Source organism: Solea solea, chromosome 6, assembly GCF_958295425.1.
Source record: "Solea solea chromosome 6, fSolSol10.1, whole genome shotgun sequence".
In the NCBI taxonomy this organism is placed as follows: domain Eukaryota; kingdom Metazoa; phylum Chordata; class Actinopteri; order Pleuronectiformes; family Soleidae; genus Solea; species Solea solea.
In genome coordinates, this window is record NC_081139.1 from 6,898,450 (window position 1) to 6,919,721 (window position 21,272).

At 41.4% G+C, this 21,272-nt stretch overlaps 1 protein-coding gene across 1 annotated transcript in view; it reads left to right on the forward strand.

Moving 5' to 3' along the window:
* Positions 1–13,758, forward strand: part of LOC131460570 (rho GTPase-activating protein 40) — a 17,729-nt gene extending 3,971 nt beyond the window's left edge. The window contains exons 3-16 of the mRNA XM_058631171.1: positions 5–119; positions 1,315–1,535; positions 2,561–2,633; positions 3,331–3,479; positions 4,438–4,603; positions 5,056–5,147; positions 5,501–5,578; positions 7,032–7,191; positions 8,094–8,176; positions 8,561–8,767; positions 9,443–9,586; positions 9,706–9,857; positions 10,526–10,581; positions 10,983–13,758. Coding sequence (XP_058487154.1) covers positions 5–119; positions 1,315–1,535; positions 2,561–2,633; positions 3,331–3,479; positions 4,438–4,603; positions 5,056–5,147; positions 5,501–5,578; positions 7,032–7,191; positions 8,094–8,176; positions 8,561–8,767; positions 9,443–9,586; positions 9,706–9,857; positions 10,526–10,581; positions 10,983–11,089 — 1,803 coding nt within the window. The 3' untranslated portion in view covers positions 11,090–13,758. The remainder of the gene's footprint in view (positions 1–4; positions 120–1,314; positions 1,536–2,560; positions 2,634–3,330; positions 3,480–4,437; positions 4,604–5,055; positions 5,148–5,500; positions 5,579–7,031; positions 7,192–8,093; positions 8,177–8,560; positions 8,768–9,442; positions 9,587–9,705; positions 9,858–10,525; positions 10,582–10,982) is intronic.
* The last annotated feature ends 7,514 nt before the right edge of the window (positions 13,759–21,272 follow it).

Consider the following 21,272-nt stretch of genomic DNA (forward strand, 5'->3'; position numbering starts at 1 on the left):
GGAGCAGCACCCTGACAAACTGTGCCTGGACTCCTTCTGGAGTGAGGTGGAGACCATCCGACAGGGGAGTGGCTACTCAGACCTTGACTGCAGCAGGAGAGACTCCAAACAATCAGAAGGTAAACACTGCAAATGCCCTGATGGAGCAAGATATGGGGTTATGTGATAGGATTAACACAGCTGCTACTGAATATCCTCCACGAGAGGATGCATTTGCCATGGCAACATATCAGGTTACTCTTAAGTACCCCCCGCTATCACCATAACAACAGGATCAAACACTCCAGGGTAGGGATATGCACACGCCACACAGCCATTAATGGACGCTCCTTTGATGTGAATGTCATTATATTGTGTCCATTCAACAGATATTTTTGATCTTTTGTTAAACCGAGACGCCGTCTTAGGTTTATTCTTCTGTCATGACTGAGACCACTGAAGTCCTGATGTCAGCTGTGCGTTGTTTATGTCTGTGTGCCTCATTATTATTTTTGAGAGGGTGAACACTGTTGTGTTGCTCACGGCTCCAGTCAAATACAAACACAATGCTAACTGCTGCAATTAATTTCAATTGACCACCAAGAAAACGGCTTTAAATTCAAAGTTGCGCTGCAGCGTTTGATGCTACAGTGACTTAATTGTTTGTGCAGAGTAGATTTGCCTTTTATGGGACAGTGCCATAGTTCAGCTGTTCCTGAAGGCTACAGCCGTCACCCAAGAAACATACAGGTTTTTTTTGACTAATTTCCAGAGATAAATAAAATAAATAAAACTGGCAAAAAGTTGACGTCAAAGTGACTGCCTTCAAAGGAAATAAAAGCCCTTCACTGCTCTTCACTGTGTTTCTGTCAATTATAACATGCTTCATGAGTGAAAGAACAAAACAATAACAATAAAAAAAATGTTAGAATGTGAATTAAACAAACACAGCAGCGCCGTAATTGTTATAGTTTTAGTAATTGTTATTAGTTTACTCTTAATTTGGGAAAATAATGGGCAAAACAGCCCTTTTATTTGATAAAATTGCTGGTTTAATACGTGGTAGTAGTTGCTACAGACTAAGGAAGGACGTGAGGAAACAGAGTAATGAAATATCTGGTGCAACATATTCCAGTAATCTATTATAAATGTACAGTGTAATCGCATATAATACTTATTTTATAATAAATCCTTTTATTTATGTAGGACTTTTTAACAGTGCTATAAAGTGTAAAGCCAAGTAACAAGAAGTAGTGCCTCATAGGAAGTAAAGCATGTCTCCAGATCTTACTGTGTTATAACCGCCATGCTTTTTTGTATGTGTGTGTGTCTTAGAAGGTGAACAGGAGGAGCAGTGGTTGGCTGACGCCGGTCTGTCGACGCTCATCAGTGAGGAAGCTGAAGATGTAGACAACGCGGTGCTGCTGTCCACTCTGACTCGGACCCAGGCCGAGGCCGTCCAGCGCCGAATAGACTCGTACACGTTGTCCCTGCGCAAGAGGAACAAATCAGCTCCCCGAGACGTCCGCGACGTCTTCAACTCGCCCATCTCTCAGGTTAGTTTACTTCAACACACTTAATACTGCTTGGAGTCACGATGCTCTGTTAAATCTGTTAAATTGTATATAACAGATATTATAGATATTTCTACAATATCTGTTAGATATTTCTATTGCATTTAAAGTTATATTGCCCTTATTGTGTGTTATTTTTCTTACTTACAGAGAAGACAACGTGTTTTCTCACTGTACACATGACATTAAACTCTTTGAATCTTGAGTCTTAAATGTGTTAGTTTATCTGCAGAGCGGGAAGAGCAGCGTTCTCATTTCCGTCTATCACTGGATCTCTTCCTGGTTCTCCTCTCTTGCAGATGTAGATGCAGTAAAGCTTGTAGTAATCTAGACTGCTTTTCGTTGCATTGTTCTGAACAAGTGTAATGACACTAAAGTTGAATCTAATCTAATCTAATCTAATCTAGATGAGAACACTGTAGGTGTATCACTGTAGATGCTAAGCTTCCAGTGAAAGATGTGGTTAGAGTTCACACCAGTGATGTACACGTGCTGCCATACATGATTAAAACAACATTTAATGCCCTTTTTTTTATATACATAGAGTAGCATACACTGTACATCACAACATTACTGCTATATTTACATTTACTGTATCTGTCACACAACAATAAAGAGCCTGTCTGGTCACCGTCGCATTAAAATACAGTAGAATATAATTTCCCAGTCACATTTCCCATGTGACTGTCAAGGCTCAAGGCTGCGAGACTTCCCATCATTCCAGTGTATACCGCGCTGAGGGACTGTCCTGTGACAATGACGGCAAATCACACGTAAAAGGCCATGCTTTGTCCTCCCTGTCTGTAAGACGCTCTCACCGGGGAGAGGACACAACGTTCTTCTGATCTGTATCACTTTTTTTTATCAAAAGAAACACTTTACATGTTCACGTTTGCCATCTCTGCTCCCTGTGCTCGGGGAATATTATATGGACTAAATCTTTTCTTTTAAGAAGTGTAGTTTTTGTTTTCTGATGTTTTTTGGGGTTGTTTTTTTTGGGTCACCAGACACTTCTCCCCGAGTCTGAGCACAGTGAAGCACAAAACAGCATGGCTTCAGTTGCCAAATCGCCACTGTCAGGTAAGAGCAACTTCATTTTAAATCTTTAATCAAGTGACAATGGATTAACAAAGACATGAAAATTCATTTTGTTCTGCCTGTTGTTTTTATATTCTGTTTTATATTGTACGTATGTGTTATTCTCACTTAATCGCAACTTCAAAGTTTTTTTTATCAGATTTCTTTGTGTAGTTTTCAGGACTTTTCATTTCACCACATACAGTACGTTGACATATGTTCTGCTACAGGAGAGATTATTTGAACTTAACTGTAAACAAAACTTTAACCAGCCTTAAACTAGACTTATTATGTTAATTTATACTCACAGGTTTAACTACAAATGAACTCTGAACTGCCGTGTCTGAATAAGTCAGATGAGCATCAGTGGGGATTTGTGAGATCCTAATGAGGGATTTTCTGACTGGATCTATAATATAATTGGTTCAGATTAAACCGGAGAAAGTCCCTGTCCACACATGTTCATGTACCACATACAGTTTAGTTCCAGCTTTCAATGCTGGAACTAAACAATTTTTCCGCAACAGATACACAACGGTCTTCAGCTCCCTCTCAGTTTGAAACTTCTATATTTCCACATATCTTTGCTACACTCATTTCTTTTCCCTCCTCTGGTCGAGGCAGTCGTTCTTACTAAAATAAACAAACCCACTGGCGTCTAATAGTCTGCATTCCTGTGTATCTTCGTTCCCCCGCTCAGGTGTGACGCCAGAGCATCAGAAAGGTGCTCCAAAAGAGGAATTCTTCATCACTGACGTGGCTTACTGCGAACAGGCCGTCATCTTCCTCAAACAGGCCAAACTGCCGCAGAACAACAGCCAGCGCAGGAAAGAAGATGGCACCCTGCCTGTAAGCACACACTACTCTATTCCATCCTCATGTTCCTCTCACTAAGTATCATATGAGGAGTATTTGTTAATGTGGCTTGAAAGGTAAATTCATACCAAGACATTTTTTTTAAACTTATTGAATGTTTTGTCCAGTGGTCACTAGTTTTACCATTGTTGTGCAGTATGCGTTATGTCCAAATCTTCTTTCTATTTTTCTATTATTCTTAAGACACAAACTATATGGTTCTCCTTCCAGGGTTGTTTTATCTTTCTTCATTCACAAATCTGTAATTATTTTAAAAGGCTTTTGTATATTCACATGCTTTTGGAAGAAAAGTAGTTTGTTTTTAAGTCTGGTTTTAAGCAGCCAAGCCTTTCTGCCACTCCTAAATCATCATATTGGGTCAGTCAGTTTGAACTCAATATGTGGTTGAGATGATGAAAAATAAAAAGTCAATGTGAAACTGAGCAAAATAATTCTTAGTGATTTTGACCAAAGTATTTTGTTTATGTGGGTCCACCTGGGTTCAAATCTCCGTATTAACATGAAAATACACAGTCACACAAAGCTGTTTCTACTCTATTCAGCATTAGTGTTTAATGGATAGCAGATAAAGTGACTGAAATAATGAAGGGATTAACAGAATCCAGCAGATGTGTTTTTTTTTATTATTTTAGACTGAATACGTGAATAAGGGGAAGAATACATGGATTTTAATACATATATTTATAATGATTGTAAACGGATTAATGCCATTGCCAGATTTACTTGAAAATACTAAATGGAGAATCAAACAAGGGAATAATTTAAATTTACTGTAGGATTTGATAAATCTCTATTTTCCTCCTTTTCTCTCCACTTGCTGCTGCTCTGCTTTCTCCCTCACTCTCCCCTGTTTTTTTCCCTTTAAATTATCATCATTATTATTATTTTTTTACTACTTCGTCTCATCTTTCCACCTCTGGTCTCTCCTCAGCGGGTGATTTGCCCCAAGTGCCGCTTGGGAGTGACTCATATCCAAGATCTCTCCTACGCTGACATGAAGAAGGTGCGTCAGCTGGCTCTCATCGACATGACAGCGCTGTGTGACCTCTTGGAGCTCGAGGTCAAAAGGCACAAAACCGGCAAGAGGAAAATCCCAGGTATGGCAGCACCTCACACGGAGGATAAATACACAAACAAAAGGCCTCTCATAGACTATTCATTAGTAGTTTTTTGTGCCATTTAGATGATTATCAGGTGATTGAAATTAGAATAATACATTGGAATATATTGGAATACTACAAGCAATATTATGAGCTATTCCCCCAAAAAAGTCTAATTTGAGTAAAAATAATAATGCTATATTACAGAAGTGACAGGAGTGGACGGAGGGGGACAGAGACAAATAGCCGAAACACAAACAACATAAAACTACTGCCAATAATATTTCCGATTCAGAATCAAGAATCAATACAGTATCATGCCATGAGATATTGCAGTATTTTGTCATGTAAATATTTTCTTACACCGATTTTTTGCAGCTAGAACATGACACACTGCAGTATAGATGCAGGCACTTGTGAACAACTGACTGACTTGTGTCTTTTTACAGAGAGCCCTCTCTTTGGCGTGCATCTGGCCACACTGCTGGAGAACGACCAGAAACTGAAGCCCAACACACCAACTCCACTCTTCCTGCAGGCGGTGAGAACCTAAATTACACAATGTCCACACACACACACACACATACTGTACAGGAATGACAAGCCACAGCAAATGCAAAGCCAGTATGTGAGAATCTATTAGTTCCACACGCAAACATGCAATACTGTTTAACGTGGCGTGACATTCGGTGAAAGGGTTTTCCCCCCCCATCATAAGAAGCAGCAGATAACATGATCACAGTTTTCCTCTGAGTGTGAAATGCTTTGACCGCACCCTGTACGTAGCAGCAGTTACTAAGAATAACCAGCAGAGGTGAGTGTGTGATTCTTATCTGCCCATGCCTGACACTCTCTGCTATCTCCCTCCCCCATCACCTCCTTCTCTCTCTGCAGTTGTTATCATTTTTGGAAAAGAAAGGAGTTGACTCAGAAGGGATTCTGCGGGTTCCAGGGTCCCAGTCGAGAATCAAGGTACAAATTCTGCAAACATGCCTTCCTTACTTCTTTCAAACCACACCGACAACAGTGTGCGGATTCACGGTTTAATGTTCAAATCAAAGCAAAGAATTTCATGACCCCAAATCCACCCAAACTATTCCAAGCCAATCCAACTTTATACAGAGTGGCACCAAAGTGCTGTACAGTCTTTGACATAAAAACATACAATAAAGTAACGCAAACACGAAAAAAGCTAATGAAAACAAAAAATGTGTCTTCAAAAGAGATTTAAAAACAGGAAGAAAAGAAGCCTGCCTAACAGCTCAAGGCAACTTTAAAGTCCCGATCCCCTCTGAGCTCAGCCTGGTCTTAGGGGCAACCAAGGTCAGGTGGTCAGTTGACCTTTCGGTGCCCGAGAGGAAACATATGGCTGAAGCAGAACAGAGAGGAAGCCAATAATGGAGCCGGACCATTCAGACATATGTATATATATATATATATAATATATATATATATATATTAATATATATATATATTACATGTTACATGTTACAGTAATCCAGCCCAGTTGTGATAAAAGCATGGATTACTTTTTCCAAGATCCTGTGGTGTCAGGACAGGTTTTAGCTTTGCTTTGCCTCTGCCTTAACTGAAAGAAACCCCTTCTGAACTATTGACTGCGGTTAATGTCAAAAGAGCAAGAATAGCAGAGAGAATTATGAACGGACTGAGTTTAACCACAGTTGGCATTTACAGAAATCAATCGTGGCGTTTTATTGAGCCGCTGCCACATACCCTTTATGATACTGTGTTCAGTTCAGCACATGAGCAGTAGATGGCCAATCAGTTAAATCTCAAGTGCCACCAGAGGGCACCATATAGCACTGAGGGAGAGAAACAGACATGACATACTACCAGGACAAATCAATCGAGTAAGTGCCAATGGATCATGGATGTGACAGCGTTGATTGATTGGGGAGAATTTGAAGTAAACATGTTTGACTTGACTTGAATTCTGTCCACTACAAGCCTTTCAAAAGAACATAAACCATACATAGCAACAAGAATATGCTCAAAATGCAACAATTACACAGTAAAATTACAAATTACAACACTTATGACTGTGACTGTTGCTCACATACTCTTTTTCACTTAATGAATATAAACAACAAGTTCATAAATCTGAACTAGACAGTGCTCCAAGAGAACATTGTGATTGGAACCGTGGCACAGATGTCGTCCCAGGTCCTTTCTGTGTTCAGTGTTCCTGCGGGTTTTCTGCAGGTGCTTACATTTCAAAATAAATGTGTTAGGGTTACCTCTTCATATTAGTATCTCATGTATGCTTGATTATTACTTTTTTTATTACACAATCTACATTATTTCTTGAGAGATTCATGAAATATAGTTGCGACATAGCGTCTGCATGATGTGCACTCCTCAGTATGTGCAGTTTGTCATGTTTCTCGTTGTTTTCTCCCTGCAGCTGCTGCAGCAGAACCTGGAGGCAAACTTCTACTCGGGTCAGGTCAACTTGGAGGAAGTGAGTCCAAACGACGCCGCCGCACTTCTGAAGAAGTTCATCCGAGAGCTTCCCGCTCCTCTGCTCACAGCCGAGTACCTCAACACCTTCAGCGCTGTCAGAGGTCAGTGGGCAGAAGACAAATGTCCGGTTACATTAAACATCTGTCACTTTCAGGACACTTTTAAATGTATTTCAGCCAAGAAATCGACATTAAGATGGAACAAGTTCATAGACTTTTAAGTAACAAGGATCAGCAAATCTTTTATTAGCTTCACCTTAATAAAGCGACGGATTGATATTAATGTAATAAAACCTGATTGATGACTCACTGATGTTGTAGTTTGTGAGGAGACTCAAAAGTGATAAATGACATGTGACCACAGAGACAGAAACTAACAAACATAATAACTACCTGTCACAATGCTATTAATCTTTAGACATCCCATTATTCTTAGCCAAACACAGAGGAAATGAAGGGAGTGAGTGTGTGTGTTCCAGGTATTACTCATGTTGTGGGGACCTAAATCTGTTTACACTGTCATTATGGGGACAAAAGAGCAAGTGTCCATAATGTAAATGATTACATTTTAAGGCAAAGACATGTTAGGGTTAGGTCGGTAGTAGTTATGGTTAAGGTTAGAGTAAGTCTCCAGGAAATGTATGTAAATCAATGTAATGTCCTCTGAAGTCATGGAAACCAGACTGTGTGTGTGTGTGTGGGTGTACTTATATTTATATCTTTGTGAGGTCCAAAAAAACTGACGTAAAAGCCTATCTATGTGGGGAAATTTTGACCTTGTCTGGGCACAACTTTAAAGGGCTTTTTCAGTCTTAAGACCTGGTTTTAAGGTTCGAATGGGGTTTAGGTTAGAGTAATGGTTAAGGTTAGGCACTCTGTTGGGATAGTTAAGGTTAGGATAAGGGGCAAGAGAATGCATTATGTCTATGATGTGTCCTCACTATGATATAAAAACAAGTGTGTGTGTGTGTTAGACCAGTATCTTACCTCTGCTCTTTTTTCAGACATCACAGACCTGAAGCAGAAACTTCACATGTTGAACCTGCTCATTCTGCTGCTGCCTGAGCCCAACAGAAACACACTGAAGGTACAGCACACACACACACACACACACACACACACACATACACACATTTACACAGCTACTTTTCTCAAGACACTTAACTATAACCACAAATCAAATCTTAGCCCTAAACTTAACCAGTTTCTCAGAAATTAGGTTCTGCTAAATTTTGGTCTCCATGAGGACTAGTGGTCCTGAAAAAAGCCAGTGTTAATGCCAAAAAAAAAGAGGTAACAAACCTCCTGTGCCCTAACAGACTTATTTACAGAGACACTTCCGTCGGTGTCTCACCTGTCTCTTGTGGCCACTTTCTTTTAGAAGACACTAAAACAAACACATCATCAACTACTAAACTACAATCTGCATGCTCATCCTCCTCAATTTGTATTTAAACCATGTCACATTCAGGTTCTCCTCGAGTTCCTCAGTAAGGTGGTTTCCAGAGAGAAGAGGAACAGGATGAATCTGTGGGCCGTAGCGACCATCATGGCTCCTAACCTCTTCCTCCATAAGGCTGTACCCAGTCGTCTGACTGAGGGAGCAGAGAAAGGACAGGCGGAGAAGGCAGCTGATGTGATGAGGCTCCTCATCCGCTACCAGGACCTTCTTTGGACGGTAGGTGATGATGGATGGATCTATGTGCTTTTCAGTGATATCTTTTAGTCTCTCTATTAATTCAAGGAACGTCTGTCTGTCTGTCTGTCTGTCTGTCTATTAACCACACCTGTCCAACTCGACAGGCTTCAAACTTGGCAGGTGATTTACTGAGGGCACCATTGTGTTGCCACTGCTCACAATGGTGAAATGAATGGAGACAAATGCCACCTTCAACCTTTCTGTGATCTGTATGCGGGTTACCATGGCAACTGTGGTAGTAAATTACACACTTGAATGTTCTTTGTCGAAAGAACGCAGCAGTGTGTGACTTTGACTTTGTTTGGATAAGAAGACAAGAGACATCTGTGTCGCATTCCTGTTGAATGTATCACTTTACAGGCCTCAAACTTGGCAGGTGACTTACTAACCTGACAACTATGACATTGTCAGGTTTTAAAAATGTAAGGGAACAGGTCCAATATTAAATAATCCGAAGTTTGTTATGTTTTATCAGCCAAAGTCTTGATTAATCCCGAAGACTCGTTGCTAACCATTCTGTTCTTGTAAACAAGTCAATCAACCTTCTAATAACACATTTGTCTGTCATGTGTAAACTGTAATCCGACAGTATACATGTGGTATTTGTTGGCACAAAACTAGAACTTTAACCAGTGCACTCTCTTCTCCCTTCAGATCCCCAATTTTCTCATGAGCCAGGTGCGCAAGCTGAATGAGAACAGTAACCGACGTTACCAGTTCTACGATCGCCGCATCAAGAACCTGCTCAGGAAGATCCACACAGATAACCGGGAGAAACCTGGGAAAAACACCTCAGAGGTGAGCTGGTTTAACATGGCAACACTTCACTTATTATCAAACTGGACTGTGGAACCTTTTCTTTTGTGATCAAAGTAATTATCGCGACGCATAATCTCTCCCTGTGTTTGCTTTTAAAGCTTTGCCGCACGGTGAAGGTCCACGTCGGAGATCTGGTGAGCAGCACCATGGAGTTTCAGCTCAACATCAACTCACGAACCTCAGACCTGCTCGCCCAGTTTCACCGCCAGTTCGTCCACAGTCCCGAAAATAGGAAAGGCAAAATGCGAAGGTACGGCACCACGAGTTCACACGACCCTGACTGACAGACCCTGGTCCAAACAACGGCCTTTCTGCATGGAGTTTGCATGTTCTCCCCGTGTGTGTGTGGGTTTTCTCTGGGTTCTCCAGTTTCCTCCCACAGTCCAAACACATACAGATTTGGGGATCGGACACTCGGACACTCTGAAATCAACCCGAGGTGTGAGAGTGAGAGTGGATGGTTGTTTGTCTCTATGCGGCCCTGTGCCTTTCGCCCTATGTCAGCTGGGATTGGCACCAGTGCCCCCTCGCGACCCTCATGTGGAGGATAAAGCGGTGGAAGATGAATGAATGAATGAGATTTGGGTCTGCAACATGGCAGGAAGCATTGGCGGGTTTCTGTGGAGCGGTATCTTTTCATATTTTTGTGACTGACAAAACTCGTCAGCAACCAGAATGTCAGGCTAAAATTGGCCTAAATCATCTGTTTTATATTTTCATGTTGTATTTATTTCATTTTTAGTGTATAAGAGAATCATTATACTTCTACTATTCTATATACTATAAGTCAAATGAGAGCTGGCAGTTTTCTGGCAGTTTTTTTTAACCGGATGAATATATGGTAAAATATGCAACTTTTCTATATCTCCTTGGTGGAAAAAGCAGAACTTGATACATGAGTGTTGTGTCTCTAAACAGAAACGGCTCGGTGGCGTCTCCAGACTGTGGCCTTTACGAAGTCGGAGGGAATATCGGTAAGTGAGTGTCTGCGATCAGAGAGCAGCTCCGACATTTGCATGTCTTTCTGCTCGTTGAGCTGATGAGGGGAGCAGCGAGCTCTTGTGTAATGAACCGTGCCAACGTCAGGCAGACAAGAGCAGTGCATGTGCAGTTATCAGAGCAGACAAATGGATGTGGGGTGGAGAAAAAAGTCTCAACCTGCACATTTGCACCTTCAATTCAACAGTTAGTTCTTTATTTTAGTTGTGTCGTCTCTTAATTGGAAACATGTGCTGCTTTTCTGCCATCGTAAACCTGAATATATTTGAGTTTTGGACTGTTGGTTGAATCAAAGTAGACATTTGAAGACAACAACAGCACACAATTACAACAGTGGAATACTGAAAGTAAATCAGAATATGTTTTTTTCCTGCAGGCGAACACTGTCTGGATCCCGACACACACCTGCTGGACTTGTACAACAGTAACCCAGGAGGGGAATGGGTCATCAAACTGAAACCCAACGCCAGCAGAGCACTGTGATCAAAGTGATGGACGGACAAATCTGTAAAAAAAAAAAAAAAAGATGAAATCCACGCAGCCTCCTGTTCAACTTTGGAACAACATGGCAGAGGGAGACAGATGGAGGACTCAGACACAGAAAGCACCACTTTCTGCGATCAGGTGGATGAAGATGGTGCAATTTCTTTTTTCTTCTCCATCATTTCTTTACGGGGGGGCCTTGACTCTGGAAGCTGGGAGCTGCGGACGTGACTCATTATTTCCGACAGAGAACCTGCTGCGTGGAGAAGTGAAGAGAAGCGGAGCAGCTGCACAGTTGCTTTGCAGCCTTTCCTCTCAAAATCGTCATGTTCAACCATTAGAGAGCAGATGGGATGCAGAGCACCTCTGGCTTCTCTTTTCACAGGCCAGTCACACAGTGAGTTTTTCTACCCGTGAGTGTTTTTAAAAAAGCAGAGGGGAAAAAAAGAAACGCAGGGGGAGATTTTCTGTCTATGTTCTTTGCGCAATCAAATATCCTTTTAATTCATTTTAAAACATTACTTTCTGGTATATGAAAGAAAACAGCATTTATTTTGTCATCGGCAAAGTTGAGGACGTTTTCTGAGTTCAAGAAATAGTCAAACAGTTGAAATCAGACTATTTAAACTTCTAGAGAAAACTATACATCCTCATGACTAAATACGAGGATGTATAGTCGCCACTGTTACGTGTTCGGTCCTCAGCGTTTCACAGCATTCTTCAATTCTAATCCTCTACTCTACTAAAATGTGTTCCCACTTTAGATAGTAAAGAGATCAGCTTCATGTAGAAAGCTATCTTAAAAAACACTGACTATTAATAGATGCCAGAAAAACCTTGAGTATTGCAAATTTTCACTGTGAAAACATACACGGCAAGAATACAAAATAAAAATAAAACCTATAGAGGAACTGGAGCTCAGCAGGAACTTCAGCTCTTGATAAACACACACAATTACTGAGCGATCAATTGACTAATTAAGTGATTGATCTGTATTACTGTGTCTGTTTTGCGGCTCAGACATTTTGATCCACGTGAACAAAGACAGAGGGTTTCTCTGCATCGGCTCCTTTCTTCGCCTGTGCCTTTCAGGTTGGGGAAAGAGAGCCTGGTGACCCGGGTTCCCCCCTTTATCTGTGAAACCATGTGGTCTCCTGGGCCTTATAAAAATCCATGGACTTCCAAGGACCTTTGGCCTGAACAGAACAGTACTGAAAGAGACTCTTTTCCTTTGACACAGGGACGAGTTTGGTGTCACAACCTCAACGACGGTAATTGTTTGTGTAAAAAAAAAAAAAAGGGAGTCGTTAAGGACACATTGAAGCTGGTCTTCAGTTGAATGGAGCCGAAAGTGCGGGGTAAACTGGGATTATTATTATTATTATTATTATTTATATGATATGAATGTAATGCCATTCTTTCTTCTGCATCTAAAAAGTGTTCCGTAGGCTCGAGAGCATTTAGGATTACATGGACTTGCTGCACTCAGTGTCACAGTATGTTGTGTGTAAGTTTCCCCATCCTCAGTGTGGGAATTGACAGTGTTCTTGTACATAATTATTCGTTTTTTGATGTATCACTTTACCTGGACAGTACAAGTAGGAGGAATTTCCCCGTGTATATACTGTATATCTCTAGTTTGCTGTAAAGAAGCACTACAACCGCCGCAGTAGAACACTGTGTTGTGATCGTGTCACGACTCAAAGCCAATAAGTTATTCCAGACACATTGCGAGCAGCAAGTGAACGTGTCGCACATTTTGTATCAATCACCGCAGAATGTGAATCGTCTCGCTCTCCCGGCCTGACGGAGCCATGTTGGTGCTCCGCGGCCATTTTGTGGAAGTGCCTCTCACACTCCACTCGATAGACAGAGTAATGACAGGCGGCCCACCACCACCACCACCACCAACATCTATCACCCCCCCCCCCAGCTCCATCTTTGTCACCTCCCCATAATGGACCATAATGGAGCGGCGCAGTGCATGCATGAGAAAGGTGCAGGAGAATCACATTTCTTTGATAAAGAAGCAGGTAATAAATGGTTTGTCATAAATTCTGCTGCCCTGGACCTGACAACAGCATCGCAGGAGCGTGTCTGCATGCATACGTGTGTGTGTGTGTGTGTGTGTGTGATGATGAGCTTCATTACACAAGTCCAATTGGCCCGTCGCATGGATGCGGGCACAGTTCAGTGCCTCGGCACAAAGCGAGCTGATGAAACTGCCTTCTGCTGACAATCAGGAGAACTAGGTCACCTCTGCAGCAGCATCCCAGAGGGCAAGCAGTGTGTGTGTGTGTGTGTGTGTGTGTGTGTGTGTGTGTCCATGTGGCCCGAGGAGCTGAGCACATGGACGTATATACTGTCTCAACACACATGACACACACGTGGACAAACCTAAAAAAAGAGGGAGGCAAAAGTTCACACGCTGCAGTTTAAAAATCCCCTCATGGGTAAATATGTCTGGAGCTGAGCTTCTGACTCAGTGTCCAATTTTGTTCTTGTGACAAAGGTTTTTAGGCATGAGTGTGCTGACGTCAGAATGTATTTCAGCCCTTTACGCAAGTCATTGTTTTTACTACTTCTGTGAAAAATACTTTGCTGTAGAGAGAGAAAAAAAATGTTCTTTTTTTAAATGTCAATAAATGTGAATCTCATGTTGTGCTAAACATGATTTATTTTTTTCAATATGGGATAATGGGCACGGGGGGGGGAGAGATGGTATCAACAGAAACATCATTCATCAAATCCACAGTCGCATCAGCTCCTGCCGCCACGTTTCTTTATGTATGCCTCCACAGAACGGAGCAAACAGACACACATTTGTGGAACAGGGAAAATCTGTAGTGAAGTATTGGTTCATTCTGCAGAAATAATCAATACAGAGATTAACCTTGTAATGTGTGTGGGTGGAGAGGCCACTGCTGCTCAGTTCCTTGATTAATCATCACCATCACTCCTCGAAAAACCATTTACAACTAACTGCCTCATCAGCTTTGATTATTCAGGGTTTTCACTTGTGTCCAAACGGGCGATTGGAAGACAAAAGGGGGGAAAAAAACACAATTTGTTTTACAAAATGAACATGTATTTTACATTACATTAAAAAACAAAGCACAATGTCGAATATAGTAGGCTACCTCGTATTCTCCACCACACAACGCAGATATTGGCTCTGTTGTCTGCACCGACAGCCTCATCATACAGGATTTCACATCACCTTGCCTCAGTGCAGCTGTTATATTCTTCATGTTATGAAGAATAACATGACATCTTTCACTCACATTCTGGAAAAACAACAAAAATACAGAGAAAACCCGAGTGCACCCTCCACCCAGCCACCCCCCAAACAGAGCTGCAGCACCAGCTTGCCAGACGCATGTCCCTTTGGCCTGCTGCAGGTCTAAATTACTGTAATCAGAGGATGAATAGCAATCAGCAGCCTTGTATGAGCTGCTGGCAGAAATCCTGACCCCCGGCTCTCTCTCCTCCAATCAGACCACTGCATTCCATTCACAACTAACTAAGATGTGCACTTACAGCTATAAGCACTTCCCTCACATTTGATGGAGGAAGCACTTTCCTCTTATTTTATTTTTTGTCCTTTTATGCCAGTCTGACCGGAGTCAACTGGATTGATGAGGGATGGCAGTGTGAGATGGAGCTGCTGTATGTGTGTGTGTGTGTCAGTGGACCCACCACACACACACATTTCAAATTTAGACTTTAATTTCTGCAGCTGATGATGTGTTCAAGTGAGGCAGGAAATGGGAGAATCAAAAGTGCTGTAGTTTATGCAGAGTATGTTTTATAGAAACTGTGTCAGGTGTTCAATTATTGTAATGCTTAGATTTAGTAAATACAAATTACACACAGTGGTTTCTGAAAGGTGATTTAGATGCGACATTTACTGTGCAAAGCAGCTTCAAACACATACCTACAGAAAAATCATACGATAAATGTGTTTCAGATTTAGAATGACACTGTAGAGGATATGGAAATTATGAAACATCCAGAATCTAGATCTAATCTAACTGTTTGCACAGTAATTGGGGACATTTTCTTTGTGTCAGTTTAACTATATTCATATATTCTACATTTTTTTTGAAGTTTTTGATGACACTCACTCAATAAATGAACCTCTTATGTTCTAAAAAACAGTTCAAATGTGTAAAAGTGAACATGTGAAGGTGAGAAACCAAATTTCACTTTTGTAAATAACGGTTGAGAAGGAGGTATAAAAGGGGGATGGTGGGGCAAAAAACTAAATTATAAAAAAAAGCTTATCTGCCATTAGAGAGGGTGCCTCTGTCACATGACTCTACCCCTCCTTTCCCGTTCTTACCCCCTGCCTCCCCTCTCACTCCCCTCTGCTTCCCACCAGGAGTGGATCCCAGCGTTTATCTCCACCATCCAGCCTGGATGTCTCCTAGCAACGGAGCACGGATCATTTAACTGCTCCTGCATCTTCTGTTTTTATTCCTCCGATTGTTACAGTGTGCCAACAGTGTGCCAACCGCCTTTATTCACATTCCCACCAGTCAGGCCCAAAACTGCTGCCCTGAGTCTGGATGGCGGTGGTGTTTTGTTTTTTTTGTATTTCTTTGTGTATTGTTAGTACTTGGGTTTTTTGGCTGGAAGCTCTCAAACCATATCAGTGCCACACTTGAGTCAGACAGACAGGCAGGAGAGGCTGTTCTGTCAGGACGTGTCACTCCAGGATCCAGCAGGTGCACAAAACACACACACACACGCACACACACAATCAATGGGGGAAGACAGGATTTGGCCCTCAGTCTGAAAGCCCCACGCAGAATCAATTAGCATTTAAATTAATGAAGCGCGTAATGAAGAGAGCCCTATCTCTCCTGCAGAAGGCCAAAAGACGGGCAGAGAACTGATTGTGAATCTGCATCAGGAAGACACTGAAAGGAAACATCAAAGATATACAAATAGCCACTTCGTCAACCCCCGCCTCTATTTCTTCTTTTTCTTTTTTCATTTTAAGAAGAAATTAAAAGCAGAGGGGCTTTAAATAAAACTACAGTCTGCGTGTTGTTTTAATATAATCACATTTCCATATAAAAAGTGCCATTAATAAAACACATAATTAAAGATAAAATGATTGCATGGAAAAGCCCCGCTTTATCTTTCAATATCCATCAGCGCAAATATGCTTAAAGGAGGCTGCTTCCGGCGATGATAACCTCCACTGATTTACTCGCGAGTTCGAGCTCATCGCAGCAGCTATTCAGATGACATTTCTTTATTAAAATGGACCATATGTACGTTCTTTTCATTAACTGCTAAATGAATATTGTGATGAGGTGGTGAGACAGACTGGTGCGGCGCAGAACCCTTCCAAAGTTTAGCTTCAGTGGATTATAAGAGAAGAAGAAGAATGTAATATAATAAATGAGCTTCATATATGATTCCTATACCTTTTTATTTTAGCATTTGTAGGCTACATGTGTCTGTATCTGTAGATATCGCTGAACTCACTGACCACACGCTCTCAGTCAGGGATATCTCTCAGAACTTAGAGCTGTTTTGCTAAAAATCTCTATACTTTTATTTTAACTAACTTACTGACAGCAGCCTTAAAGCTCCATTGTGGAGGACGTCTGAGTAATTATCAAAACACTGCAAGCCGACCACTTCTCTCTAACCCTGCCCCAAGAAAGCTCTGCCTCCTGCTGTTTAACGCATTAGGTTTTTGTTTCTGCAGGTGATGTAAGTCATGTGTCATAGATCTGTCTTTTGACCTGGTGTCATTTGTCCAGACTGCATCCAGAGACATGGAGCCGCATGGTACAGGAACAGCAGCAGCTGAGGTTGGACATGCAGGCAAGTGCTGGATTTGCATTTTCGATAACTGTGATCATGATTAAAATGCAATTGTGAAGTCCAGTTTTTATATTTAGCAGTAGCTATTTGTTGAGACTTTTATGGTTGCAGCCGTCTCGCTTTACTAGTGCTGTGCGAGCAGAGTCACCCGTGATGCAGTGCAGGAATGTCATGCTATACTGAGAAACACGTATAGAGAGTCATGTGGAGCTGATAGGCTTTAATCAGCATTGCGTGAAGTCATTTGACAATGATTTATATGTAGTAGACATACCATATTTAAAAGGTTGCAAATTGCCACTTGAACTGTAACAGTGACACAACAGTGAATCTTTCTGAATTTGCACAAGGAGCGTGTTGTGTGTGTGTGTGTGTGTGTGCCTCAACAAGAAGAGAGAGGGGAGGAGAGGATTGGAGAGCTGAACATCCAATCCCATCTTTCGGATGTGCCCTCAGATCTCTGAAAATCACACACAAACACCTACACACCAGTGACTTTCCAGTGGGTAAAGCATGGAAAAACACAGCAGTGCTGAACCACCACCATCACTCCCTCCAGGAGGCTTTCCTGACCACAGCAGGAAGAAGCAGCAGACAGGGAGAGCGATATGAGTTGACAGTAGTAATGGTGACAGTGGGATGAAAGAGGTTAGTAAGCCAGTCACAAATCTGTGTGTGTGTGTGTGTGTGTGTGTGTGTACAGGGAGGGGGAGACCCCTGTGATCTGAGTGTGTCAGAGGATGATGCTGCTGCTGCTGCTGCTGCTGCTGCTGCTGCTGGGCTGTGACAGAGAGACAGAACAGAGCGCCTTCATTCAGCTGCAGACAGACTGAGACATAGCTGATAGCAGACGTACAGAGATGGTTACACACAAACACAAACACAAACACAACATCACAGATATACAGTGGCAACAGTATATCTAACAAAAAAAACAAAGCTGTTGTGTTTTGTGCTAAACCTTGAAGAGGCAAAGGTTATTTTATGTGTATACAACATTTCATTCAAGTGCATCACAGAAAGAGGGCTGTCATTTTTTTTCTTCCAAAAATCAAGTTCAAACTAATTTTAATCTGTTCAAATACATTTGCCGCCATTCCCACTTTCCAAATACACCACAAACATCACATTCTCCCAGTGTTGGGCCTCATCATATTGCGTTATGGATCGTTTTCTTTGCATTGCTCGCGTCAGAAGTGGAGACGTTCAACAAACAGAAGCCCAAGTGTCGCCAAATTAAAACGCGTCTATGCATATATGACCATCAAATCACATTCATCATTCAGCTGAAACACTAAAGCTTGTACTCCCCTTCACCAATGTTGCTTTTTGTCAAACAAAATGCACCCAACAATTGTCAGGCCTTCCCACATGTGTGAGTCCAACGTTTGTATTCACACAAAAATCACAGCAATCACAAGCTACGAGGTTGTTGTTTTATAGGTTAGTCTGAAAAAAGTGTGTGAACATTAGCTGATTTTTTAAATTTTTGTAATCCATCAACTGCGATCCTGTCAAACCTTCATGCAAATGAATTTATTTCCCATTCCCAGATATTGCTGCTCCTGTAGGAGGTTTAGATTCAACAGACTGTCCAGCTGGTTTTCTTTTTGACCTATAACTGCATTACAGTGCAGTACAGCAAGACGTTTGTGTCCTTCCGTCCAGTGTTGTCTATGCGAACAGCCCAGCAGCAACAGAAGCAGCATCACTGGCTGGTAATGTAATACCACTTCCTGCTGCTAGTCTGCAGTGTTGCCTCAAGCCTCTTTTTCTCAAAGTCAATCATTCTCACACTCCCTTTCTTTGTCTCTCGAGACATTATTACCACACACACACACACACACACAGAGAGAGACACAGGTTTCCACAGCTATTCTTCTTACGACACTGAATTGACTTCCATTCATTTGAACAGTCGAGACAAAAACCTTAACCGTAATCAAATCATTCTTAACCCAACCACAAATTCAAATTGTAGCCCTAAACTCAGTCAGTTCCTCAGAAATTAGGTTTTGCCTCTTTAGGACCAGGTTTTATTCTCCATGTGGACTACTGGTCCTGACAAGATCAGTGTTTATGCCAGAAAAGGTCCTAAAGAGGTAACAAATACAGATGTACACACACACAGACACGCACACCTTGTCCCTCACTGCTCTGTCTTCCAATTATTGTGACCATGGCAACTATCATGGTGTATGGCCTGTGGATACATTCACTATTACCAGGTCACTGCCTTGCAGCCTGTCTGTCCTCCATTCACACACACACACACACACAGTCTCCCCACACCCCAGACTCTTTCTAGCCGCTGTCGACTCTAATCATTGGCCGTCAAGGAGGCACAAAGCTTAAAAAAGAGAGGGGAGACAAATAACCATGGCAACAAATTTGGGGCAATTTCAGTAATAATATGAATTAGACGGCAGGCTGAATTGTATTCGGCAGGGAAGAAAAGCTCTTATGTCTGCTTCTGAAGCGGCAGGAATAAGAAATGATGCAGTCTCTGCGTCCATATGTACATTTTTGCTTTGTTGTTTTCGAAGAGATTCTGTCGCTGACACTGGTTTTATTTTAACCTGGATGTTGCATTGTGCTGTCCAATATAGGACACAGACACACACAGTTACTCATACAGAATGAATGTCTGAGCATAAATGGCAGCTGGCAAAACAGACTTAGCCATGCATGAAAATCAACATGAATTCCCACTCGGCTGGAGCTTGATGCCCTGATGCTGTCACTGCCTGCGACCCGTGTCCACGTCCCCAGACGGCCCTTCACACCGTGGAGTGAAGAGCCGTGCAGCCATGCCACTCCATGAGGTGGAAATAACGTGTTTGAGAACAGAACAGATCCTCTCAAATGATCTAAAGTGTATCACAGCATTACACTGGAAACGATTACACACACTCAGATAATCTCAGTCATCTATTTGACCTTTGAAAATTGTTCAATTCTTAATTTTCTCAAATAATTTGTCAAAACACAACTTTCTAAAATAGAACATTTAAGAATGTGTCAAAAATGTGCAAAGGTCTCAGGCCTCCACTAGCTCTGTCGTTGGCCTTGTTGATGCAAAAGTAGGATTTTTCTGTCTGTCATGTGATATTTGGCATTTTTGAATGGAATTATAAAATTCCTGTGAATGAAGCGCATACATAAGTATATGTAATGTTCAAGTATGTCTTGGATAAATAATTCACCCTTTTACAGCAGCCACTTTCAACATAAAGTTACAGGACAAACACACTCCAGGTGTGTGTTAGCTTGTGTTAGCATAGCTAAGTGGACTTTTAACTTGCTTACACATACAAACATAGTGTTGTAAGGACACTAGGCATTGTCCAACTTGTGTATTATCACTGTGAACTGGATTTTTATCATGTTTACACATTCAGGGGTTGTGTTACGGCATTAGACTTAGCCAAAATTGTGCTAGTGCTAGCATTGCTAACTGGACGTTTGACGTGTTCAAACATACAGTTTTTTTTGGTTGTTTGTTGTCCTACCACTGCAAATTAAAGGGTTTTAATACAATACAACATATATATTTCCTGTATTTCTGGTTGTATTCTAATTCTATTCTTTCTTTCTTTCTTTTTTATTTCAGAAATCATGTTAGTTCTTTGCCTGATTTCTCTGAAAACAAAGAGTATGACGACATGTTTTAAGTCTGTAAAAACATTGTCAAACATTTTGTTTTTCCATATACTGTAAGTGTATCACTGCAAATGACCCCTGCATTCTCTTTTTTAAAACGTAAAAGGTAATCACCCTGCATGCTGCATACACAACTCAGTCACAGGTTTTGCTGCATCATAGCAATCAGACAAATGTGTTTGTTCAAATCGGTGATGTAAATAGTTCACATCCAAATTGATGACAGACATGAAGAGCTACACTATACAAACAGATGATTTTTAACAATATTGAAATCATGTCAAAGACACAACAACCACAACAATCAACAATGAACATCTTTCTGTGTGTGTTGTAATAACTGCTCACCTTGGCTCTATTTGTATAACTTAAGTTTTTACACGGTAAGAATCTCATATCTGGACTGATCCATATAATAGTGCATATGTAAATGAATCCCCACTGTCACTCAGAGGTTGTAATAGTACACATTATGCACAGACACTCAATAAAAACCAAGTACCAACACTGATCGCTCATGATGAATGCAGACAGGAAGTTAAAAGACAAAAATATGAGCATGTTCTTGTTGTTGGAACTCATGTGATAATAAGACAGGGCCTGGTACCCTAAATATACCACTAATAGGCAATTATTCACATCCTATAACAGGAGTGGAATGTGAATGTGTTGA